Source organism: Crinia signifera, chromosome 3 (assembly GCF_055691185.1).
Source record: "Crinia signifera chromosome 3, ASM5569118v1, whole genome shotgun sequence".
In the NCBI taxonomy this organism is placed as follows: domain Eukaryota; kingdom Metazoa; phylum Chordata; class Amphibia; order Anura; family Myobatrachidae; genus Crinia; species Crinia signifera.
Window position 1 is genome coordinate 18,440,269 of NC_139219.1, and position 27,188 is coordinate 18,467,456.

The window sequence follows — 27,188 nt, forward strand, 5'->3', positions numbered from 1 at the left end:
GGGGACATACTGGGCCCCAACGCTCCATCACACACGAAATAGGGCTCCATTAAGTGTGATGATAGGGCCCCAGAATGTGTAATAGGGCACATAACGAGTATTGGGTACTATTCATTATCAATAATAAACAATATATAATAATAATACTCCCAGCGCACAGAGGTACTGACCACTCCGTCGCGCTCGGTCTCTCACTCTCCTCCTCCGTCTGCCGCCGCGCTGTGACTGACAGACTGGGCGGAGTGCGTCACCTGAGGGGCGGAAGGATACCATTAGTCCCGACCCGCGTAGGACACGACAAACTCTATCATTAGCTAGAAATGGTATTATTTTATGTGATCACCCTACAAGCAAGCTGCGATGTATGTTTTGTTAAGGGTGGAGCTCGGGGATCCCCGTCAGCTGTCATCAAAACGACCTACCGCGGAAGCAGACATTTGTTGGCGCATTACAGCTAATGTAGGCGAATAGGCGACGGATAACTGCCGTGCGCGTGGCTCCTCCCAACGGCCACTTTGTTATATTTAATAATATCATGTGAATTCCCCATAGCATGATTGATTACATGTTGCATGGTTTTGTATGTCACAGAGCTGCTGTAATGCTATATCTGATATGGCCACATCGTTGCCTTTGCCTCGATGGTTGCCATCGATGGCAATTCTGCAACTGGTCATCGATAGTGCTTCACTATGCAATGGATGACCATCGATATTTTTACATATCGATGGTCATCCATTGTATTTGATTGATTGGCCTATTGGGCCAATCAAAACTCGGGAGCGGGGCTCTATGCCCCATGTCCTGGGCGGCACTTTGAAGGAAAAAGTTATCAACATCGGCCATGTTTTTGAATCATCGATGGCCATCCCTAATTACACAGCTGTTGTATGTCAGAGCTAATTAGACGGTTACACGGCTGTTGTATGTTACAGAGCTATAGTGCCATATCAGCTGTTGTATGTTACAGAGCTATGATGCCATATCAGCTGTTGTATGTTACAGAGCTATGATGCCATATCAGAGAGTTACACGGCTGTTGTATGTTACATAGCTATGATGCCATATCAGCTGTTGTATGTTACAGAGCTATAGTGCCATATCAGCTGTTGTATGTTACAGAGCTATGGTGCCATATCAGCTGTTGTATGTTACAGAGCTATGGTGCCATATCAGCTGTTGTATGTTACAGAGCTATGGTGCCATATCAGCTGTTGTATGTTACAGAGCTATGGTGCCATATCAGCTGTTGTATGTTACAGAGCTATAGTGCCATATCAGCTGTTGTATGTTACAGAGCTATGGTGCCATATCAGCTGTTGTATGTTACAGAGCTATGGTGCCATATCAGCTGTTGTATGTTACAGAGCTATGGTGCCATATCAGCTGTTGTATGTTACAGAGCTATGGTGCCATATCAGCTGTTGTATGTTACAGAGCTATGGTGCCATATCAGCTGTTGTATGTTACAGAGCTATGATGCCATATCAGCTGTTGTATGTTACAGAGCTATAGTGCCATATCAGCTGTTGTATGTTACAGAGCTATAGTGCCATATCAGCTGTTGTATGTTACAGAGCTATAGTGCCATATCAGCTGTTGTATGTTACAGAGCTATGGTGCCATATCAGCTGTTGTATGTTACAGAGCTATGGTGCCATATCAGCTGTTGTATGTTACAGAGCTATGATGCCATATCAGCTGTTGTATGTTACAGAGCTATGATGCCATATCAGAGAGTTACACGGCTGTTGTATGTTACAGAGCTATGATGCCATATCAGCTGTTGTATGTTACAGAGCTATGGTGCCATATCAGCTGTTGTATGTTACAGAGTTATGGTGCCATATCAGCTGTTGTATGTTACAGAGCTATGGTGCCACATCAGCTGTTGTATGTTACAGAGCTATGGTGCCATATCAGCTGTTGTATGTTACAGAGCTATGGTGCCATATCAGCTGTTGTATGTTACAGAGCTATAGTGCCATATCAGCTGTTGTATGTTACAGAGCTATGGTGCCATATCAGCTGTTGTATGTTACAGAGCTATGGTGCCATATCAGCTGTTGTATGTTACAGAGCTATAGTGCCATATCAGCTGTTGTATGTTACAGAGCTATGGTGCCATATCAGCTGTTGTATGTTACAGAGCTATGGTGCCATATCAGCTGTTGTATGTTACAGAGCTATAGTGCCATATCAGCTGTTGTATGTTACAGAGCTATAGTGCCATATCAGCTGTTGTATGTTACAGAGCTATGGTGCCATATCAGCTGTTGTATGTTACAGAGCTATAGTGCCATATCAGCTGTTGTATGTTACAGAGCTATGGTGCCATATCACCTTTTGTATGTTACAGAGCTATGGTGCCATACCTTAGCGTTATATGGCTGCAGTGTAAAGCTGGCCATACACTAGAACAATTTCTCCAGATCAGGCCAAGAAACCGGATGAAAAGTGTCAAAATTGCATGTGTATGTCATCAGTTATGACACGCGGCCGATCAAGTCGGAGATGGGACCTGCTGCACATAGCATTAATCGGAATCGCTATGCTATGTATCGCATGCGATTTGCTGTATGTAGCCATATAGCCCCTCTAGTACAGCCCGTTAGATAGATCACATGTAGAAATAGTGATGCTACTAATATCATTGTCATACCGACTTCACGTCATGTAGTTAATGTTTGCGACTGGTTCTATGTGGAATGCGATGGAAACAGTGTTGTTGCCACAGTCTATATCCAGGGACGCTGTGAACGGAGAGACCTGGGAGAGGGTAGGAAAACAACAGGTATAAGGATTAGAGCAAAGGCTCCCATACACTACAGCGATTGGGAACAATTTCACTCATTCCCGACGGATCAGGCTGAGAAATTGGCCCAAAACGTATGCGTTTGATGTAGGAGCGGTCCCGTGCACATCGGACCTGAGTCGAAGGTCGGACCTACATGTCGGGGGTTGGACCTTCCAGCGGCAGGAAACATGCCATACATCACATGTGAAAGAACCGCATTTATCACATGCGATCCTGACGCCCGGGAAGGTCCCAAGGGATCCTAAGACCATACACTCCTGTGATACATCGCAGTAGTGTATGGCCACCTTAAGACAATGGGCACTAGTGTACATGATTGTTACGGCTTAGTTCAGTTCAGAACGATATTGTATAATGTGTATACATGATGTGTCCTAAGATGCGCGCTCCTGTGCATCTTGTCTCACTCTGAAGATGCACGCCCTAATTTTGGGGGGGTGGCCTAGTGATACATGGGCATGGCCTATTCTAGCAAGGCCACGCCCTTGTTTTTGCTGCTGTGGGGGCATGGCTAGCGGCTCTCTGGCTATGTCCCCAGCCCCTCTATTCTGCAGCCTGATGGGCTGAGGAGATAGTGGCAGGGGGGGACTCTTAACTGCTTCCCCCGTTGCAGGACAGTGCCGGCCCCGGGCGGGACGTTCCCATGAAAAACGGGACAGTTTGGAGGTATGCAATGCACCCGCCCAATCATGGAATCAATTAAAAAAATATATATAACATGCCCTTCCTGCAGTCTTTCCACACGCTTACATCCAGTGATGGGCTGTCAGCACTCTCATTGGTGGATAGCCCCAGCCATCCTTCAACCAGCATGCTGACAGCCACTCACTGTCTGGCTGCAGGCTGAGAGGCAGGTAGAGAATGCTGTCTCACCAGTCTGATTAGCTCACCATCACCTACTTCTGTTTGAGGGCCACAGCATGATCGATAAACTGCGTTTTTTGGGGGGTGGGTGGTCACTGGGTGTCAATGAGTCAACCACTATTGGTTGACAGGCAAAAGGTCGACACAGCAAAAAAAAAAAAAATAGAGTTACATTCGGCCCACATAGACACAAGCAAAAAATGACACAGCCAAAGAGTCAGTGGCAACTGAATTTTATTTGCAGCCACCGGGATGAAGTTGGGGCAGGTGGCTGACGTCCTGTGACGTCAGCCTCCCGCCACCGGCCTGCATTGGCTCGCCTGTGTAGCCATGGGAATGTCCAGCAGTTTCATGGGGATGCTGGGCGTACTCATGGGTGATCTCTGCCACCATCTGCCCTCGTCCCACCCCAATGTTTTTGGGAAGGGCTCCACGACTATGCAAGTCGACGAAGACATTCGCAAAGGGGAAATGCTCATGCACATAATATTCCATGGGCATGCGCGGTCCCAGAAACATCGGGGCGGGACTGAACTACCCCTTTGGTTTACTAATGGACAAAACCATGTGCAGAGAGAGTAAAACTGGGTACACACCTACAGATTCATCTGTCCAATCTGTCTGGTGTGAAGAAATATCTGCTAACGAATTAAAGTATACATCAAATGGATTTAACCAATTTGTCTGATCAACCATTTTCTGTTTATCAGTATTTGGGAGCAAATTGTCATTTTCTCCAATAAAGAGCCAGATTTTTGTTCCAACCAGAGAGATTGGAGAGATAAGTGTGTGTGTGTGTGTGTGTGTGTGTGTGTGTGGATTGGAGAGATGTGTGTGTGTGTGTGTGTAGATTGGAGAGATGTGTGTGTGTGTGTGTGTAGATTGGAGAGATGTGTGTGTGTAGCGATGAAGGAGGGACAGGGGGATGCGCGCTGCAGACGCACCGAAAATTTCAGGGGAGTGGCCTAATTAAAGGGGACGTGGCCTATACATGCGACTCCCCCCGCGAGGTCACGCCCCCGTTTTGTCGCTATGGGGGCATGACCCAGAGGGTCTGTGAGCCTCTAGCCATGCCCCCAGCCCCCTGGCTGTGGGAATAGACAATGTGCGTGCGCACGACAGGGGGGGACTCCCAACAGCCCCCCCCTCGCCGCGGGACACTGATGGCCGCGGGAGGGACGCAGGAATGTCCCCGAAAACCGGGACATTCCCGTGGTAATCGGGACTGTTGGGATGTATGTGTGTGTGTGTGTATATGGAGATTGGAGAGGTGTGTGTGTGAGTTATTTTGTTTCTGTGCAGAGTAAATATTGGCTACTTTTATTTTACACTGCAATTTAGATTTCAGTTTAAACACACCACACCCAAATCTAATTCTCCTCACATGTTACATCTGCCCCACCTGCAGTGCACATGGTTTTATCCATTAGCAAACCAGGGAGGTCATTCTGGTTGACTCACAAAGCTGCTGCCTGCCCCACGCCCACCCGCTGCAGCAGAGCCGGCCTTAGGCATAGGCCAACTAGGCAATTGATATGCAGCATGCCTATTTTGTGTGTGTGAGTGAGGCTGTTAGCGGCTGTGCGAGTCCTGTCTGCGGGTGGGTGGGTTGTGCAATAGTGTTCGGCATATGTGTAAGGGGCATTATGTGTGTCATATATAAATGCATTAATAATGTGTGACATGTGTAAGGGCATAATGTGTGTCATGTGTATAAGGGCATTAATAATGTGTGACATATGTGTAAGGGTCATTATTTGTGTCATTATGTGTATGAAGGGCATTAATAAAGGTTGGCATAATGTGTAAGGGGCATTATGGTTATAAGGACATTAATAATGTGTGTCATGTGTAAGGGGCATTACTGTGTGGTATTATCAGGGGTGCCTAGAGAATGGGGTAGGGGGTACAAATTACCCAGGCCAAAGTCTGATGAAAGGTCCCAGTGGGGGCCCCGGGCCCCGTCCCCTTAAGTGACAGCAGCAGCTGCAGCTCTTCTCCTCTGCCCAGCACACACTGCTTTGTGCTGGGTTGCAGTGTGGCCATGGAGGTGCTTAAAATACAATATTTTCTCAGGATTTTTTTCGAAGGGTATAATGTGAATAATATGAGGAGTAATGTACATAAGGTAAAGTGGTACTACTGTGTGATGTAACATGAATAAGGGACACCATCCCATGATATAATGTGAATAAAGTTGCACTACTGTGTGGCATAATTTGAATTGGGGGTACTATTGTGTGGCCATGCCCCTTCCCAGCAAGAACACACCCCTGTTTGGGCTGCGCACCAAATGTGTGCACTGTTTCTATTTAAAATATTGCGGGTAGGAGCACCAAAATGATGACTGCAATGATGAGGGTTGATGAGGCTGGGAAAGGGGAGCAGGGTTAGAGACGGAACTAGTGGCGGTGCTAGGGGGCAACAGTCAAAATCTTGCCTAGGGCATCATTTAGGCTAGGGCCGGCTCTGCGCTGCAGCCACACCGATTTTCCCCGCATGCATGCGAATGGATTTGTTGCATAAACATCCATTCACAGCTTGCGTGCGTGGCAGAAATCATTCAATGGTCGCCGACTGTCAAATGATTTCTTAAGTGTTTGCAAATCTAAGTCACTCTCTAGTGACTCAAATTTGCGGCGTCCTTGTACAGGAAGAGGGCGGCAGGTACAAAGTAGCCACTCCCCCTCCTCTCGATGCCACTGGTACAAGTACGTACAGGTGATGAGCATTACAGGAACAATGCTTTTTTTTAAGACAATCAGAGCAATGGAAGAATGCTGTGTCGCACTGCACACCAGAAGGGCCATAGAGCAATGATCAACAGGTGACAAGCACTGTAACACTGCATTCCTCGGTCCCCACCTGTATGCACTGCAGGAATGTAAAACACTGTATAGGAGCTGTGCGCACAGGCTGAAGCTCATTGTGCACAGATGGAATTAGCACTATCATGTCTGGCTACAGAGTAGGGGTCACTAGTCTTGCACCAATGTGCCTGGATGCTTCTTTGCCCATCAGAGGAGCACTGTGCAATAGACTAACCATAGCATAATACCCATTCTGCTCAGCACTCATCCAGCCAGCACTGGTCAGCATGAGAGCAGGGGGGCACCAGGGCTGCCTACAATACTGCACAGTCCTATGTATGCATAATGAAATGACAGTGACTGGGCGTGTCCAGGATCCATTTAGGTGTTGTTATCCCTGCCCTTCCCCACACAGGTACAGCCAGAGTGTACTGAGGAGTGTCACTGGTATCAGACTGTCAGTGCTGGGGAGAAGTCATGTCAGAGCCGGACGGTGACATGGACGAGGAGACGGCACCGGACCCCTCCACCCAGGTATATTCTATAAATAGTTAGATATAGATGCAGTGTCTATCTATCTATCTTTCTATCTCTATCTACAGGTATCTGTCTGTCTATCTACAGTATATACAAATACCTTAGCATTCAAATAATCAATTAAATAAATAATGAGGATTTAGTTCATGAATTGATCATGGGGTCCCTTGGCGATTAAATGCATTGATCAATTCATGAACTAAAACCCCATTATTAATTTAATTGATTATTTGAATGCTAAGGTGAGTTTGTTGCAGTGAGTGCTGGGCCCCCTGTGTTTGTATTAACTAGAGTGTGTGGTCACAGGCCACTGCACCCCAACCTGGGAAGTGTGGGTGCTGTTTGCACCCCATTCGTAGGAATGGCGAGTGTGTTGGTACTTCTGTGTGTATATATATATATATATATTCATTTTTTTTTTATGCTGAAAAAGCCCCCCTCGGCTTATACTCGAGTGAGGGTCCCACTTGAGTCAATACGTTTTTTTTGTTAAGATTGTTAGAGATAAAGTGCTATCCAATTAGTTTGTAACTTGTAACATATCAGGCTGTGGGGCAGATGTACAGTATTTAGCCTGGTGAAGAGATAAAGTGGAATGTGATAGCGCAGCAGCCAATCACCTAATTATCATATTTCAAACACAGCTGATTGGCTGCTGCGTTATCACCTTCCACGGTATCTCTTCACCAGGCTTATAATACATCTGCTCCTGTGTTTGAAAAATGGCTGTTGGTTGGTTCTTTATCTTTTCAAATTTGTATCTCTCCGAGCTGTAATAAATATCTCCCTTTTTTGCAATGTTTGAAGATTTTGCATATTGTTTCCCCTTGTTATTATATACAGTATATACCTTTTGACTGTAGACGTTGTTGACCTAAAGCTTGTCGACCTTCCAACCCTGTCGACCTTAGCCAGGTCGACCTTCTGTGGTTGACCCATGGATGGAGATCTAATATGTGCCGACCCAGTGACCCATACCCTATTTAGTATACAGTATTACACAAGGCAGCGATATACTAGCAGTTGGATTGTCATTGTTTGTATGCAGCCGGTTATCCCGCAGTTGTTGTGGAACAAGTTCCGCCACTGTGTAAGTCTGCTGGGGGCTGTCAGGTGAGGATCAGCAGGTATTTCAGTACAGCTGCACAAGGTAGGGTTGGACAGATATAATGGCAGTAATAGGTGAAGGAGGGGGCAATGGTCATTTGAGGGCCTGATTCGGATTTGTATGCAAACCCAGTGGTTTGTGGTCTGTGCATGTGCAGAATGGGTCTTTTCATATTGCTCAGAGTTCTCCCCTTATCTGCACCGGTGACACGGGGGTCAGCAACTGTCACCTTTCTTTGTAGGTGCTCTGAGTCCAGCGTCTGAGTGTCCGGACTCTGACATCCTGGACTCGGGTAACCGGATAAACAGCCAGTCTGAGTAAGCGCATACTATGCAGCGACCGATGGTGATCCGATGATGCGTCCATAGACACAGGACTCTGATCTCTGATCAATATCTGCTGCTGGTAGTCCTACTGATATTCTTCACATTTGTCATTTATAGGATTATATTATACAGCAAACCATGCTGAGAATTAAAGATCCCCTGAAGTCCCTACACTTTTACAACAAATGCCTCGGAATGACGTAAGTAGAACTATGTGGAATCGCAAGTGATAGCCGGGAGATACTGGTCCGCAGGCCACAATGCATAGTTACCTCCCCTCCTGCATTCTGCTGGAGACTCCCTGACATAGCAGCAATCTCCCTCTCTCTCCCTCATTAGACTAGCAATCTCCCTCATTTCACCTAGCTCACATTATACTGTTACATCATAGTTACCTTCCCACCTGCATTCTGCTGGAGACTCCCTGACATAGCAGCAATCTCCCTCTCTCCCTCATTAGTCTAGCAATCTCCATCATGTCACCTAGCCCACATTACACTGTTAGATCATAGTTACCTCCCCTCCTGCATTCTGCAGGAGACTCCCTGACATAGCAGCAATCTCCCTCTCTCCCTCATTAGTCTAGCAATCTCCCTCATGTCACCTAGCCCACATTATACTGTTACATCATAGTTACCTTCCCTCCTGCATTCTGCTGGAGACTCCCTGACATAGCAGCAATCTCCCTCTCTCTCTCATTAGTCTAGCAATCTCCCTCATGTCACCTAGCCCACATCACACTGTTACATATTTTGGAAAAAAGGAATGAGAGATAGATACAGTTACATTGAATCATCAGCACCATTTCCCAGCACTTTACCAAGTATAGTATCTCTTACTAACTGCTTTGGGGCTCATCTACATTTGTATATACTGTAAGTCATTTTAAAAGATTCCTCTCAGATGCAGCAGTACACAGCCACGCTTCTAAGTGCCACGTTCACAATCTCTCCATATATGGAACTAGACACGCCCTTTGGGAGGAGCATGGCAAACCCCTCAATGGGGCGCTTTGCAAAATTTTGCTACCAACTATAATCTCCCTGAGACTTCAAAAGTAGCCAAGTATGCCACAATGCTACATAATTATTATATTGCTCTGAATTAGGGGATTGGACCAGGCCCTCTGACCAGATATTATGTGGGTGGTGCCACTGCCAGGGAAATTGTCCACCCAGTTAGGCAGCAGCCTGTATGTCACATGTGTGCGTGGAATTTCCAGTCCTGTGACATTTGGTGCATACCATGCAGAAAGGTCTCACACCTACAGTATACCAATAGCAATATATTTATGTGCTTGTTCTATGACTAGTCCTTTTCTGGAAAATATTACTGTGCCTGGAGCTCTTAATCTTTCATGCACTTTGTTTATTGTAATGGGTTTTAGTATGGAGTATAATATATATACTACATACTGCTGCTCAGGTCACATGTGTCCCTCCCTAATCAACTTGCCTGAGGGTGCAAATGAAATAACTTTTTCTTCCTCATTCGTCAGACTGCTAGGAACTCTGGCACTGGGGAGACAGTTATGGCTGATATGGCACATGTATGTGGGAACCCATTTTACTCTGTGCTGCAGTGATTGTTTCTCACAAAATACAATAATCTGCCAGTATAATATCAGCTTCAAGAAACAATATCTCAAACAATAAAGCGCCAAATAAAAGAATATGCAGCCGGAGTGTTGTAGACAGTGAGGTTGTCAACCGCCACCAAAACAAAAGTACATCCAAGATAAGAAGATCTACACAACCACCAGCGCTTTCTCCTGTCTCATAAATAGTTAATACATAACTTTTCTATTTTAGTAGTCCAAAGTTCCAAACTGTTTCTTCAATTGCAGTTCACACCAGGATAGTACCACGATCGGATATATATATCTATCTTTTCTTATATTCGTGGTGATTAGGGAGGGACACATGTGACCTGAGCAGCAGTGTATGTAGTATATATATTATACTTCATGGACTATAATCACCACTTATACTAAAACCCATTACAATAAACAAAGTGCATGAAAGATTAAGAGCTCCAGGCACAGCAGGGTTGCCGACTTTTTCTGTCTCCTCTCGGGGAGAAGCCCGGAGAGGAGACTTCCAGCTGCAGTTCGGGGGGCGGGGCTTGAGCTTTACATCATTAAGCCCCGCCCCCATGATGGTAAAACCCCCCAATTCACGAATCTCTGTGGAGGGGGCGGGGCTAAAATGACGCGCTTTTAGCTCCGCCCCCTCCCCTGAGACCCGCGGATTGACGGTTTTCAATTCAAAGGTATGGGGAAGACGCCACAATCGGGGGGTGGCGTGGGGGTCCCCTGGAATCCGGGAGGGTTGCCCACCTTTCCGGGGGGCCGGGAGGAGGACCCGATTTTCGGGATCCTCCCGGTAATTCCGGGAGGGTCGGCAACCCTGAGGCACAGTAATATTTTCCAGAAAAGGACTAGTCCTAGAACAAGCACATAAATATATTGCTATTGGTATACTATTTATGAGACAGGAGAAAGCGCTGGTGGTTGTGTAGTATAATATCAGCAGTAAGGCCTATACACACTTCATACCTCCCAACTTTTGCAGATGCCGGGGAGGGACAGGGTGCGCGCCGGAGACGCGCGCCGTTTTTTTTTTTTGCCGTGCAGCCTATCGGAAAGGGGCGTGGTCTATAGTCGCGGCGAGGCCACGCCCCCATTTTATGCCGCTGTGGGGGCATGCCAAGCAGCTCTATGAGCTGCTGGCCAGCCCCCAGCCCCTCTGCCTGCAAGAATAGATGCTGTGCGCATGCGGACGACAGGGGGACTCACAACTGCCCCCCCCCCCCGCCGCGGGACACTGCCGGAGTCGGGAGGGACGCCAGACTGTCCCAAAATACCGGGACATTCAGTAGGGAGGTATGCTTGGCGACTTTGAGCTGAAAGCCACTCAAAACAGCTAGTTTGAACAGCTTTCAGCTCAAAGCCGCCCAGTGTGTATGCCCCAGCGGTGAATGGCGAGGGCTGCTGCACACTCCCACATCATCGCCGGGAAAGCCGCTCAGTCCTCTTCCCTGCTGACGGCGCCGGGCAGGGGGAAAGCCGCTCAGTGTGTATGCACTGGACGTCTTTCCTCCCAGCAATGATAGTGATCCTCGCTGTTCATACACGCTGGGCATAGTCGCCCAGTGTGTATGGACCTTTAGTGTGAAGCCTTGCTATCTTCTTTATAGTGATTGATGTAGATGCGGTATGAACAGGAAGTTGTGTGCATGCCATATTTCACCTCTTATAAAGTCAGATTAGTCTTTTATCCCAGGGCAGAATACACAAAGCCTCCAGTATCATACAGTACAGAGATCATCTTAAAGACCACCATACAATGCGAAGAGCATCATAATGCTCACCATACAATACACAAAGCATCCCAGTGACCAGCATACAATACAGCGATCACCACAGAACACAGAGAGCCTCTTGTTGACAATATTTAAAAAAAAATAAAAAAAAAACAGTCCCATCCACCTACTATTTATTCTCTGTAAGCTAGTTGCACCTTACATAGATTCTCTGCAAGACAGACTTCCTGGGATCCTCGTGGCTGACCCCATTCCTTGACCCTACAATCATTGATGCCTTCTCACATGCTCCTCACTCCACAGGCAGTTGTTACCTGAAGGATAGAGATCAGGATTCACTACTTATTTAAAACATTTCTGCAGAAAGCTGGGGAGAGGTTGTCATGCAGGATGTCAATGGGTTAAGCAGTGTAAATAATGGAGAAGCAAGCCTCCCAAACTGTCCCTCTTTTTGTGGGACAGTCAAGGGTTTTTGTTTTTTTTGGGACTGTCCCGCCGTTAGTGTCCCACATTGCAGGGGCAGTTGAGAGTCCCCCTGCCACTCGCTGCTCTTAGCAGGGGGAATAGATTCTATGCACTGGAGCGAGGAACAGTCAGCTGCCCGCCCACTTCCAGTACAGGGCGCCCGCAGATGTAAGACACCAGAGAGGAGTCTTACATCTGCGAGCACTGTAGAAATCATTAGATGGAAGGCGACCATTAAATGATTTCCTCCCCGCACGCACGCTGCGAATGGATATTTATGCTAAACATCAATTTGCACGCGTGCGGAGGAACTCAGTGTGCAGGGGGGGGGGGGCAGCCGTTTGTGCAGGCCGACGTTTAAACCACTTGCAAAGCTGCACATTTCACAGCTTTGCATGTTGACCAGAATAAGGTCGATAATGTGAAGAGGGGAATGGAGGCAGCAGGAAGCGACACACTGAAGATTATATACTGGTACTTTTCCTTTTTCTGTTCAAACATGCAGTGATTACTCCCATTCTGGAAAAAAACACAATTCTGACCCTAACTCTCTCTAACTATTGTCCTATCTCTCCGCTCCCATGCCTCTCCAAGCTACTCGAGAAACTTGTCTACTCTCACCTCACACACTTTCTTAACTCTCACACCCTATTAGACTCGCTTCAGTCAGGCTTTCGTTCCCAACACTCCACAGAGACAGCACTGACTAACGTGGTGAATGATCTGGTAACTGCCATGTCTAAAGGCCATTACTGACTAGTTATTCTTCTAGATCTTTCTGCTGCATTTGACACTGTTGATCACACTCTTCTCATACAAACACTACACTCCTTAGGTCTTAATAATACAAGCCCTTTCCTTGTTCTCATCTTTCCTATGTCTAAAGGCCATTACTGACTAGTTATTCTTCTAGATCTTTCTGCTGCATTTGACACTGTTGATCACACTCTTCTCATACAAACACTACACTCCTTAGGTCTTAATAATACAAGCCCTTTCCTTGTTCTCATCTTTCCTATCTGATCGCTCTTTCAGTGTTCTCTTATCTGACTCTACTTCCTCTTCACTACCTCTGTCAGTTCTGCAAGGCTCAGTCTTAGGTCCTCTGCTTTTCTCAATCTATACCTCATCTCTTGGCAAACCAATCAGCTTTTTCGGATTTCAGTATCACTTGTATGCAGACGATACTCAAATCTATCTGTCAACCCCAGAGTTGTCAAGAGTGGTCTTGGGCCGAGTCTCTGAATGCCTCTCTGCCATCTCATCTTGGATGTCTTCTTGCCACCTCAAACTCAGTATTTCCAAAACAGAATTACTTATATTCCCACCAGCCAAGAACAGTTATCCTGATATCTCCATAACTGTTGACAACTCGACAATCTACCCTACCCCACAAGCTCGTTGCCTAGGGGTCATCCTCGACTCTCAACTGTCCTTTCTTCCCTACATTCAATCCAAATCATGTTACATGCATCTAAAAAACATATCCAAAATACGACCCTATCTAACACAATACACTCCTTATATCACCCATTGATTATTACAATAGTATCCTAACTGGTCTTCCCAAGAACAGACTCTCACCACTGCAATCCATTTTAAATGCAGCTGCGAGGCTGATCTTCCTTGCAAGACGCTCATTGTCTGCTGATCCGCTCTGCCAGTCCCTCCATTGGTTACCTGTATTTAACCGTATTCAATATAAAACACTTCTACTCGCATATAAAGCTATTAACCATACTGCACCAGCATATATCTCTCTACTTATCACAACATATCTCCCATCTGAACCATTCCGCTCTGCACAAGATCTGCGTCTCTCTTCTGCACGGATCACTAGCTCCCATTCACTATTACAGGACTTTCATCGGGCGGCTCCCATCCTATGGAATGCCCTTCCATGCACAATAGGACTCTCCACTAGCCTCCAAACTTTCAAGCATTCCCTGAAAACTCACCTCTTCAGGCAAGCCTATCATATTTAAGTTCTACATGCATAACCCTCTGAGGCACTCATGTATTATACAGTTCCCTTCTGGACTTGTAACTTGGTGGGACTGCTATGCTATTACTGATGCCTGTCCTTGTGTTTCCCTCCTATATCCCTATAGATTGTAAGCTTGCAGCAGGACCCTCCTACCTCCAAGTCTGTCTGTTGTTACCCAGTTTGTTTTATCATTGTCTACAATTGTAATGCACAATGGTATCTGCTGTGCTATATAAAAAAAAATATATATAGTGGAAAGAGCAGGGTTCCCAGCAGCACAGAGTATATCAGGAGATAAGTGATGTGACAATGAGGACATGACTGCATGTGCTAGGGGCAGTGACATGATGTGAGGAGGAGAATGGAGGCAGCAGGAAGACAGAGACTGTGAGTTATATTATGGAATGATAAGGGTCCTCGAGCATCAGAGAGTGATGTGTCAGCGAAGACATGTCTGATGGTGACAGGGTAGTGGGGAATGGATATAGTAGGAAGTCACAGACTGAGAATTATATAGTGGAAGGAACAGGGTCCTGCAGCAGCACAGGTATGATGTAATAATAATATCACATACATCTGTGCATGAAACTTGATTTCACTATCAGTATAATCAGAGGGAACATTGAACATGTAGGGGATCCAGGTTACCTGACCACAATCATGAACTGCAAAATAAATATTTCCTTGAATGTTTGTCAATGTCTGCAGCTTACACAAACGTGTCTAGTCTCAGCTCCCACATGTAGTGCGATAAAGGTCAGCTAACATTTCATTGTCCTGCAGGAAGTTAATCTAAGTAATAAAGAACAATATTTGATTGATCAATAAAAATAATATGGGGAAGATAAACCTTTTTATTGTGTGTTTCTGTCACTCCCAGTCTCCTGCAGAAGCTGGACTACCCCTCTATGAAATTCTCCCAGTATGTAATGGGCTATGAGGATCAGGAGGACATTCCCAAAAACATAAAGGAGCGGACGGCCTGGACCTTTTCATGTAAAGCGACAATTATGCTGACGCAGTGAGTATAGTCTTTATATTGTTATATTTAAGCATCATTGTGATTATGTTGTGTAGCGGATTATTTTAACTTTTTATTTCCCTTTCGTCTGGTGTTGAGAAAAAAACCATCAGTTGTTAAAATGACAACTGTGTCATTTGTGTCACAATGTAGTTTGTTTTTTACTTTCTTTTATATTTTAAAATGACAAAAAAAAAAACAACAACAACAATTTGGATCAGGACAGGACATCTAAATATACAGAATATTAAAATAAAGCATAGTCACACATGATGGCGATGTACGCAGTTTGTGTTATGCACCACTTCCAGCCCTCCCCCCGATTCAGTGCTGCTTACTGCTTGTTCCCCGGTAACCACTGACGCATTTCACCTCTTAAATCTTATCAAGGTCTCAACATCTGCATTTCAAGACAGATGATGACTCCCAAACATGATGGCCTTTTATACAAGAGACACTCACACATGTTTTCAAACACAGTTGTAAAGTCTGTTTTTTTTGTGGATCTAGCTTAGGAGTTGGACTTGGAGCGGCTGGAGACTGTGATATGGAGAATGTAGCTGGGTGGATGTAATGGTTGCGCATATACAAGTTAATGTGGTAGTTGGCAGGACTCCTGGACAGAGGCGCAAAGTCTAACTGCCCAGCTGTGTTCACCAGGGATCCCTGGCAAGGAGGTTTGGGCTTAGCTGCGTCTGGAAAGCAGGTTGCAGCCCTCTGCCAGGAGTGCCCACCGTCAACTGGAATATGGCTACTGTAGATATGGAGATCTGCACCACTCTTTACGCTTGTAACCCGTGTTAGATTCTTGTTGCTGGCAAGAGTTCTGTACTGCCAGACAACTAGGAGCCTAAGTTTACCAAGGCTGTAGGGGCGAGCGCATCTACCAGCTATACTGTACAATGAAGATTGCGTACCCACGTGCGTCCTGCACGGATCTAGCATCCTGTGCCTCGAGTGCTTAACAAAAAATAAGTCTCAATCCAAGGATTGAACTCGGTCTTCAACATACTGTACAGAGCTGTGCGCTCATCCACTAGCCTACAACACCTGGTGACAGCGACCAGTGCTCCAGGGTTTATGCATATTGTGTTCCCATTCAGATGCAGCCACAGTGCCTTTCGCCAAAAATGAGACGCTCCAGCTTCTCAGACGTTCACAGTATTCTGCTCTTTTCACATAGGAGAACAGCAGTGCACTTACACATGTGGAACCTACTATATATCGTTGCCACTGTATCTCCATAGATGTGGGCTCCCATGAAGCTTTGGCTGACATCCGCTAGCCATTTTGTTATCCCCCTCTGTTCTGGAGTCTGTCCTGCTCGTACTGTCCTGTACTGTATGTCATTCCTGCAGTAGCGTACTGTATATTTGTGGATCTTATACCGATGCTACAGGTACTGTTCTGTAGCTTCATACTGTACTGTACAGTAGGTTATCTTTGAGATGCCCGTCCATGCAATTGTATTTTGGTAATAAAAGTGTCTATCTAACATACTGAACAGTGCAATAATGTACAGTAAAGTTGTTCTTGTGCATTTCAATGGACACTTCACGCACACGCATTCCGGATTCTTTCGCTATGGCTTTGCATTATACATCTGATGCATGCGCAGTGGAGACATCTGGTGGATGTTCGCTGGTATTGCACTTATCCGGTAACGCTATTCGCCAAACGCCAAGTTGTGCTACTTATTGTGCTGCCTTGCAACTAGGCGCACTCAAAACTGGGCGCGCTCAAAACTGCAGCAGGCAAAACCTCCCGAACCGTGTTGTCTGCTGCAACCAAAACACTGGGACGAGCGTTACCCATGAATAGTCTATACAGGACTGCCTAAAATACCAAAAATGCTAAATAATCTGTCTAGTAGGTTTGTACTGCTATATTGGGCTTGCTTTACTGTACATTTTTTTTCTAGTTTTATGTTTGTACCTGCAATTTTTGTATTGTTTTGATTGTTTTTGTGACCCTGCTGTAAATTACGATTCATCATAGTTATGACGTGTTGTGAATTTGTTTATGAAAGCAGTGCCGAAAATAATCGTAAAAAATAAAAAAACATATCTCATATTAAGTACAGGAGTGGTTCCCTAACTGTGTGCCTAGGCACCCTGGTGTGCAATGTGGCTCTTGCATGGGGGCCTTGGGTTGTTGGTCCAGTCCTTAGGACCAAATCAACAAAAATTATTGTCAGAGTGACAGACAGAACCAGTGATAGTGGCTTAGAATAGATGTGCAGGTTTGGTTTTATCCGGATTTACTCGGTTCTCAAAGTGGGATTTTATTGGCTATCCAAACACATGACAGCCGACAGCCAATAAGATCCCGTTTTGAAAACTGAATAAATCTGTCTAATACCGATTCCACACATCTCTACTGCCAATCATAAAGCATGTGGACAATCAGAAGCACAACTGCACAACCCCACAAAACTGGCCACCCTAAAGCTGGGTACACACTATCCAATGTGTATGAACAATATACACAATAACAATGTTGTTATCGATATCATGGTGCATATCGTTCAGTGTGTACCCACTATATGGTTAACAATGTGGGCTCCAAATCGCCTGAACATGCAGTCCAATCTAACGATAAAGTTCAGTGGTAACCCCTGAGCCGTTCGTTTCTGCAGCACCACCAATATTGTTAATATACATTCTATGCAATAAAGGCAGATAACAATATCGTCAAACTCCGTTAAACGTTGAACTCCACACGCATACACACTGATCGATTTTGAAACGATAAACATAAAGGCAGAGATAACGAGTTTGCTTCACCATTGACCTCTTGTTTTATGAAACTTTATCATTCATATTCCAGGCTTGCCTACCCTCCCAGAATGGCCGGGAGGCTCCCAAAAATTGGGTCCGCCCCCCGGAAAGGTTGGCAAGTCTCCCGTTTGCTGGCCGTAGCCCTCGCTTCTCCCTTCCCCACTGGTTCAATTACCGCCAATTGCGGGTTCCCGGAGAGGGGATGGGGCTAAAATGCCATGTTAGCTGCATTTAAGCCCCACCCCCTCTTCACGGCCCAGAAATCTCAAAGTTTTCTGGCATGGGGTGGGGCCAAGTGATGTCAGCCTTGCCCCGCTCCCCCCTGACGTGCTGTCTCTCTTTTTTTCCAATTATGTCAATAATAAACTTTTATCTTAGGGGTGCCATCACGGCACCCTGATACTGTAGGGCGCCGTAATTTAATAAAGTTTGGGAACCTCTAAAGCACAACATGGGTAGATTTTACAGTGCTGCAGTCAAATAACAAAAATGACTCAAAATATAAGATCCCAACTTTAAAGTTGGTGTTTACAATTTATTTTACACTGCTAGGGGCAGGACAGTGGCCTAGCCAGGGGGAGAACAATCTCTAGGAATGGACACAGTTTTTAAAACTTCTAAGCCATATATTTTTGATGGAATAAGTGTATATGTAAGACCTCTCTAGTACAAGGTAAAGCATTGTAGCAAAGACACCTTCTCTTTCTCCACAACTAATATACAGGACCCAGGCGCTTCTCTTGCTTTGTCCAATATAAATAAAGATTTATAATAATCCATCTCCTCTCTCTCTCTCTCTCTCTCTCTCTCTCTCTCTCTCTCTCTCTCTCTCTCTCTCTCTCTCTCTCTCTCTCTCTCTCTCTCTCTCTCTCTCTCTCTCTCTCTCTCTCTCTCTCTCTCTCTCTCTCTCTCTCTTTTTTTTTTCTTTTTTTTTTTTTTTTAGTTTTGTGTAGTTACACTTCTGTTGCTGTCATCTATATACTCTGTATTACAGGCGCTGCATTCCTCATAGCATAGCTCCGTGTGATAACATGTTCCAGCATGAGACTGCCAAGCACATCGCTATATAACGTGTATCATATATCAACGTGGCTTCTAACTGCTACCTGCAGGGGTGTAAGTACAGTGGCTGCCTTTGCTATGCGGCCTGTGCTGCCTCCAGGGTAGTTGAAACAGCCATGGGACCCAGGTACTAAAGGCAGCATAAGGCAAATCCAGGAGGATTGGCACAGAAGCGACCTGACTACACCACTTAATTTATTAAACACCTGTGGTCATGCATGGCATTGCTGGTGGCATGGTTACTTTCCCCCTGCACGCCCAGCCCCCCGGATAAACACCCCCCCCCCCCAGTAAAATCTGTCACTTTACTTAGTCAGATGCAGTCCTTGAGACTGCACTGGCTTCACTGTGACTGGCAGTCACCCGCAGTAAGGCATTCCCATTGGGAGGTGTTCTTTCCCTCCCGGACTGCCAGTCTGGGCTGCAATAGGCAGACAGCTGGCTTCCTGTAGGATGCCGCTCCCTGCCTCGCTGTGCAGCCCCATCCCGATTTTTATGGGACGCAGCACATAAAAGTCAGGAGTGTGTGCATGCACATTCCTTGTACAGATACTGCGCATGCGCCGGCACCTGTCACTGCATTGCACAGGTTCCTGGACTGGGGCGGGTAACAGGACCCGGCAGCGGGAGTGGGACGCCACCAGCTGCAGCCCCCTCCCTCCTACAGAAAGGTAGGAGCCACCGCTGGCTACAACCTGGTTATTGCAGTCCAATAACCCCCTGAGTTCTCTGCTTGTCTAATACACCTGACATCAATGTCTGTTCCATATAAACACTTGTTTGTTTCCTCTCCTGCAGCAACTGGGGCACTGAGAATGATGAGAATCCGTATCATAATGGAAACCATGACCCTCGAGGATTCGGTACGTAACGTTGTTACAATTTAGGATTTTATTCATTGTTTGTCACAAATGGTAAGTGCATGTTCTACATGAAAATAAAGCATCTTGTTTCTCCTATACTCTATTATCCTCCGGGCAGAAGAGGAGTCTGCAGCCATCACTTTCTTTAATTGAATCATTTTTATTTGCTGTTTTTTATTATCTTTTCAAGGGCCCTCCTGAGCTCACTATCTTTAACAATGCGCGCTCCCATGCATCATTAACGACCCTCCCACCCCTCCATCTGTATATGCAGGTCGGTTTGGGCTATATAGCTAATGACCTGCATGTTCAGCAGGGTCTCTGTGACGTCTAGGGTGACCAATCCTGGGATTGGCGGGATCCCAGGATTTGGCCCTTAAATAACCCAGAATTAAATGAACCTGCACATGTGCAAATCTAATTCTGTCAGCGACGAACACCCATTTAGATGCTGTCCGTCTGCTCCTGACCCCAACTGTGTGCATACTGCCATTCGCTGTATGGCAGCATCTTGAGAGACAGCGTATGTAACAAATATGCAAACCTATAAGAAATCAGTAAGCGAGTGAAAACCTTCACACCATTGTATACGGGACAATTGCTAGGGCTGAAGGGAAGTCTTACACCCCCGTCTCTGTATTGCCCTTATATAGGCCACATAGGAATCGCAGTACCAGATGTCTACGCTGCCTGCAAGAGATTTGAGGAGCTGGGAGTCACCTTTCTGAAGAAACCTGGTTTTGGTAAATGTTATTAAATGGCTGGAGATATACAACATGGAACTGTGACAAATTATTATTGCAGCATTTTATGTATGATTCTAAGGCGTTAGATATAAACGGCATAGTTATTCTTATTGGGGGTTATTCAGACCTGATTGCCGGGCTGCTAAATAGAAGAACCCTGCGATCAGATAGCCGCCATCCTGCCAGAGTGATATCCCGCCCAGGGTAAGCTGCAAATCCATTCACAAGCCGCGCACCATGTAATGATTTCCCAGTGTGTGCAGTCTGTGCGTAGCCCAGGACTTACTCGGCCAGTGCGATAGAATCAGGATGATAGGGGGCGGAGCTAATGTCACATGACTTCCCCTCACACACCTCACCATATAATGATTCCCCAGTGTGCGCAGTCTGTGCGTAGCCCAGGACCTACTCAGCAGCTGCGATACAATCAGCCTGATCGGGGGAGGAGCTGACATCACATAACTTCCCCTCACACACCTGGCCACGCCCCTCACCATATAATGATTCCCCAGTGTGTGTAGTCTTTGCGTAGCCCAGGACTTACTATGCCAGTGCGATAGAATCAGGATGATAGGCGGTGGAGCTGATGTCACATGACTTCCCCTCACACACCTGGTCACGCCCCTCACCATATAATGATTCCCCAGTGTGTGCAGTCTGTGTTTAGCCCAGGACCCACTCAGCGGCTGCGATACAATCAGCCTGATCGGGGGCAGAGCTGATGTCACATAACTTCCCCTCACACACCTGGTCACGCCCCTCACCATATAATGATTCCCCAGTGTGTGCAGTCTGTGTGTAGCCCAGGACCCACTCAGCAGCTGCGATACAATCAGCCTGATCGGGGGAGGAGCTGACATCACATAACTTCCCCTCACACACCTGGTCACGCCCCTCACCATATAATGATTCCCCAGTGTGTGCAGTCTGTGTGTAGCCCAGGACCCACTCAGCGGCTGCGATACAATCAGCCTGATCGGGGGCAGAGCTGATGTCACATGACTTCCTCTCACACACCTGGCCACGCCCCTCACCATATAATGATTTCCCAGTGTGTGCAGTCTGTGGGTAGCCTAGGACCCACTCAGCAGCTGCGATACAATCAGCCTGATCAGGGCTTGACGTCATAGACCCTCCCTTCAAACGCCTGCATTTCCCTTTCTCCCAGAAAATGACCAGTTACCTCCCACAAATGCCAGATTCATGTCAATCAATTTGCGAGCACCCAGCTTTTAAAAAGACGCTGGGTTTTATCAAAGGAAGGCCTTGTGCATGTGTACTGTGAGCCACACGCATGTGCACTTGTTCGATAATTGTCCGCAGCCCAGCGATTAGGTCTGAATAACCCCCATTGTCAGAATGCATTTCATTGTTCAGAGGTTTGGTTATTTTGTTTTATTCTGCAGCTACTGGGTTCTCCTATTCAATTAGAGGAGAGAAAATGAGAGGCAGTTATTTCTATCTCTTGCTTCAAATCAGCAGCTGCACAGTGGTAAATCCCGGTGATGGTGCACAGAGCCTGGCAGCTGCACAGTGGTAAATCCCAGTGATGGTGCACAGAGCCTGGCAGCTGCACAATGGTAAATCCCGGTGATGGTGCACAGACCCTGGCCACTGCACAGTGGTCAATCCCGGTGATGGTGCACAGAGCCTGGCAGCTGCATAATGGTAAATCCCGGTGATGTTGCACAGAGCCTGGCAGCTGCACAGTGTTAAATCCCGGGGGCGTTGCACAGAGCCTGGCCGCTGCACAGTGGTAAATCCCGGTGATGTTGCACAGAGCCTGGCCGCTGCACAGTGGTAAATCCCGGGGGCGTTGCACAGAGCCTGGCCGCTGCACAGTGGTAAATCCCGGGGGCGTTGCACAGAGCCTGGCCCCTGCACAGTGGTAAATCCCGGTGATGGTGCACAGAGCCTGGCCGCTGCACAGTGGTAAATCCCGGTGATGGTGCACAGAGCCTGGCAGCTGCACAATGGTAAATCCCAGTGATGTTGCACAGAGCCTGGCAGCTGCACAGTGTTAAATCCCGGGGGCGTTGCACAGAGCCTGGCCGCTGCACAGTGGTAAATCCCGGGGATGTTGCACAGAGCCTGGCCGCTGCACAGTGGTAAATCCCGGGGGCGTTGCACAGAGCCTGGCAGCTGCACAGTGGTAAATCCCGGGGGCGTTGCACAGAGCCTGGCCGCTGCACAGTGGTAAATCCCGGTGATGTTGCACAGAGCCTGGCCGCTGCACAGTGGTAAATCCCGGGGGCAGGGCCGGCGCCACCACTAGGCAAGATTAGGCATTTGCCTAGGGTGCCGGCCACTGGAGGGCGGTAGTGAGCTGCAGCCGGCCAGCAGCAGCAGGAAGAAGCTACGCTACCGCAGAGGAGAGCCCGGAGGAAGAACAAGAAGAACAAGCTGCCTGCAGCGTCAGCGATCATCTGCAGACAGCAGCAAGCAGCCATTAGGTGAGTAGTAAGTTATTCAGACCCCCCCCGCCGGAGCCCGCCCGTGTACTTTGCTGCCAGCCGCTGACAGTCCGACATGTCAGTCCCACACTCCAGTCACCCTTTCATCAGGCCGCCGCCTGCAGCATCCAGCGGTAAACTTCAGCAGCGGGTGGCTGCCCCTGCCCCCGCCGGCCGTTCAGAGTCAATCCACTGCTCCCCACATCGCTGGACTGGACACCGACACAGGCAGCACAGGGAGCACTTCTACCTTGCAACTCTCCGGCGGGTGGTGGAGCCGCCGCCGCCCACCCCCCAACCGGCCGTCCAGGTACTCAGTGAGCTGCCAGCGTTGTGTGTATGGGTGGGGGGAGGGGGATTTTATACTAGGCCTTAAACTCTGAAGTCGCCATGATTGCCCTAGAGAGGCACCATGTCATCATGAACCCACTGAGCTCCCCTTTGCCCACCAGGTGCTTTGCAACTCTAGGTTGGCTGCTGGCTGTCCTTCTCTCGGTCCCACAAGGGTTTGTCTTCAAAGCAGTCTACACGAAAGATGGGAGCAGGTGCTGCAATGAATTTGGGCAGCTGCCCAGGTGGCATGTCCAGGTCTATATCATCTATAGCTCGGTCACAGTGTTCTTCTTACCTTTCTGCATCTTAACTGTAGCCTATAGATATCATATCACCTTAGGCTCTCTCCAGCCTCATTGTATCGGCATCATATCCCCTCCCCACACACACACACACACACACACACACACTACACCAATATCATATCATATATCATATGATGTTGGTGTAGTGTGTGGGAGGGGGGGGGGGGGATATGATGGCGATGCAATGAGGCTGGAGAGAGCCTGAGGTGATATGATGTTGGTGTAGTGGGGGGCGGTATCCTGTAGGTTTGCCTAGGGCGCCTAGATGCCTTGCACCGGCCCTGCCCGGGGGCGTTGCACAGAGCCTGGCAGCTGCACAACGGTAATTCCCGGTGATGTTGCACAGATCCTTTGAAGTGTTTTGTACAACAGTCTTAGGGGCCCATCTCTTATATATTTGGCTACATGTGTCAATCATCCGGACACTGTGTCCGTAACGCTAGGCGGGGTCACACACCCCCTCCCAGCTGACACATGTAGCCAAATAGCCATACAGCACGACGTCATGGAAAGAAGTGCGTCAGGACCAATTAGCCAACGGCAGCAGGCCAGGGGGGCGGGGCAGGCGCAGGCAGCGCACACTCCGGCAGCGCCTACTCCAGGGCGCGGACCAATGTCGGGCTGGGCCGGGGGGCAGGGTGCCATATGCCCCCCGGCACATTTACCCAGTCCCTGTCTGCGGTCCGCGCTAGACCTCCTGCGCTGGCCGCGGCTTCCAGAAGCAGAACATGGCTGCGGCTACAGGAAAATGGCCGCCGGCCCCCTGCACTGAGGACATGTACTCAGTGCAGGAGGCCGGCGGCCATTTTCCTGTAGCCGCGTCCGTGTTCTGGAAGCTGCGGCCAGCGCAGGAGGGCTGGAGGAGGTCCAGCGCGGGCCGCAGACAGGGACTGGGTAAGCCCCCCCCCCCCCCTCCACGCTCCCCACAGCAATATCTAGCACTGTGGGGGCATATCTGTCACTGTGGGGGAATATGTGTCTGGCACTGTGGGGGAATATCTGGCACTGTGGGGGAATATGTGTCTGCCACTGTGGGGGCATATGTGTATCTGGCACTGTGGGGGCATATGTGTATATGGCACTGTGGGGGCATATGTGTCTGGCACTGTGGGGGCATATGTGTCTGGCACTGTGGGGGCATATGTGTCTCTGGCACTGTGGGGGCATATGTGTCTCTGGCACTGTGGGGGCATATGTGTCTCTGGCACTGTGGGGGCATATGTGTCTCTGGCACTGTGGGGGCATATCTGGCACTGTGGAGGCACATGTGTATCTGGCACTGTGGCTGAATATCTGCCACTGTGGGGGCATATCTGCCACTGTGGGGCCATATGTGTATTTGGCTCTGTGACGGAATATCTGGCACTGTGGGGGCATATCTGGCACTGTGGACATCACATTGTGCGGTGTAATGGGCATCATTGTATGGGGCGTAATGGGCATTACGGTGTGGGCAGCATTGGTAAATTGCCATCACAGTATGGGGTGTAATGGGCATCAAGGTGTGCGGCATAATGTGTCATTAGCATCACAGTGTGCTCTCATTTTAATGGGGCGTAGCCCCCTACGACGGTGTGAAGAGCGCCCGTACGGGCGCGATGAATCAACTAGTTTATTTTAGATTGCAAATTAAATGCGATCTGGGCGGGATATTACCACCCAGGAGCGCACTGCAATACGGGTTCCCATCGGGAAATCCCATAAAAATCCCTGCTGATGGCATGACACTGCGGGTTGTTGGAGCCTGGTGTTTCAAAATATGGGGGACCCCCTGTTTTCTGTCCCCCGTATTTTTGGAACCAGGATCGGTCCAATAGTTTGATGCTGGTTTCAGAAATACGGGGGACCCCTATGCTATTTGTCCCCTGTATTTTTGTAAACAGGTCCGGCTCAATGAGCCCGAGGCTGGTTATACTCATGAGGGGAGACCCCACAACATTTTTGTAAACTAAATACCGCACACTTTCATGTCTTAAAAAATCGCACATGTCTAAAAATTTGCTCATTACTATCACTAAAAAAATTGCACTTTACACCCACAAATTCGCATCCTATTAAATAGTTGATTTTTCCAAAAATGTGATAATGTGCGATTTCAGAACATTAATAAAAAATAGCATCATCCCATTAAATGTCACCCAGAATGTCACAGTTATTGGCTGCGATTGATGTACAGTAACTAATGTAATTTGGCTTTTTAGGGAAAATGAAAGGATTAGCATTCATCGAAGACCCAGATGGCTACTGGATCGAGATCCACTGCCCTCAAAACATGGCGGATGTGCTGAAAATATCGGGTCCACACCCGGTCATACATGTCTGATCACAAACTTTTCAGGAATTGTCAAACTGGATTGACGAGTTTATATTTGTGCTTAGGTGTGGCACAGAAACTGACTGTACCAGTGATGGGGCACAGGAGTGCAGAGGACTATGGGAATACTGTATACTGGGAGAATCCCTGCCTGGTGCGACCTCTTCATATGCTGGACATTGGTTTACAATCCTTTCATGCAGCCCGTGATTATTTATACAGGATATTGTAAATGACTTTATAGAATGTAGACTAGGAGTGTTTATATAATGTATATATAAAAAGGTGATACTTAAAAGTGAGAGAACCAAATATTACTTTTTAAGTGACTTATTTCTACATTGCTTGTGATAATATGGAGAACTGTGACCAATATGTAACACATACCCTAGAGCAGGGGTGGGCAAACTATGGCCCACGGATCCGGACCAGACCTGCTTGTCATAGCGCTAAAGCACTGAAGTCCTTACTCGCAGCGCCGCGGAGGAGATCTTGGCCGCATCAGGGGGCAGCCTGGGTTTCTATGTGATGTTAGACGCTGGGTGGTGTGGGGGAGGAGCTGCGGTGATCCACTCTTGCGCTCTGGTTGCGCCCCCCCCCCGCATCGCCCAGCGGCTGAGGAAGTCCCAGCCCGCGGATCCCCGCTGCTCTGTTACTGGGTGGTTGGGGGGCAGGGGTATCGGGCAGCGCTGCCGCCATCGTTGTCGTCACAAGGAGCCCTGCAGTCAGTCACTGGGGGGAGACAGCAAGGCGGAGGAGCACAGCAACCCGGGCAAGAAGGAGAAGGTAAGCAGCCAGCAGCATTACCTGTCCTGTAGCCTGGCCCCATCCCTCCTACCTTCGGGCATTGCCCCTCTGCCAGGCTCTGTCTCCATAATGGGCTTATTGCCCTGCTGTCTGTCCCTGTAACCCGCTTGCTGCAGCATCTCACCCCAGCCATGCCGCACAGGGCGTCCTCTATATCATTCACCCAGAGACACACAACATGGGAGGGTTACCTCCTGCATTGATTATGCCCATACTTTCCTTATCACTAAGGCAGGTACAATAGTGGGATCGGAGGATACCACAG

General features: G+C 47.7%; 2 protein-coding genes across 12 annotated transcripts in view; one reads left to right on the forward strand and one right to left on the reverse strand.

Annotated features, from left to right (window-relative positions):
- Nucleotides 1–478, reverse strand: part of DNAH8 (dynein axonemal heavy chain 8) — a 358,983-nt gene extending 358,505 nt beyond the window's left edge. For 5 of the 9 annotated variants that reach the window (XM_083175420.1, XM_083175419.1, XM_083175417.1 and 2 more), the window contains exons 1-2: nt 423–473; nt 171–251 (exon numbers count right to left, since the gene is read on the reverse strand). The gene's annotated coding sequence lies outside the window, so the exon portion shown is untranslated. Of the gene's footprint in view, nt 1–170; nt 263–422 lie in introns of those variants that run through there. The other 4 variants (XR_014471558.1, XR_014471559.1, XM_083175421.1 and 1 more) reach the window with 4 other exon arrangements.
- LOC146063227 (lactoylglutathione lyase-like) lies at nt 250–26,428 on the forward strand. Of its 3 annotated transcripts, none has more exons than XM_083175423.1 (7): nt 250–323; nt 6,908–7,026; nt 8,581–8,663; nt 15,120–15,260; nt 19,901–19,965; nt 20,619–20,708; nt 26,004–26,428. In XM_083175423.1, exons 2-7 carry the CDS (start codon nt 6,970–6,972, stop codon nt 26,123–26,125), a joined length of 558 nt encoding a protein of 185 aa, XP_083031549.1. In that variant the 5' UTR covers nt 250–323; nt 6,908–6,969; the 3' UTR covers nt 26,126–26,428. The 3 variants fall into 3 exon arrangements, with proteins under 3 accessions (XP_083031549.1, XP_083031550.1, XP_083031551.1); XM_083175424.1 differs by lacking the exon at nt 250–323 and adding an exon at nt 344–459; XM_083175425.1 differs by lacking the exon at nt 250–323 and having other exon boundaries at nt 6,679–7,026.
- Nucleotides 26,429–27,188: the final 760 nt, after the last annotated feature.

Coding starts and splice junctions, on each gene's coding strand:
- LOC146063227 (XM_083175423.1), top strand. CDS start 6,970: ATGTCAGAGCCGGACGGTGACATGGACGAGGAGACGGCACCGGACCCC. Junction 7,027..8,580: donor CACCGGACCCCTCCACCCAG/GTATATTCTATA, acceptor TGTCATTTATAG/GATTATATTATACAGCAAAC. Junction 8,664..15,119: donor AACAAATGCCTCGGAATGAC/GTAAGTAGAACT, acceptor TGTCACTCCCAG/TCTCCTGCAGAAGCTGGACT.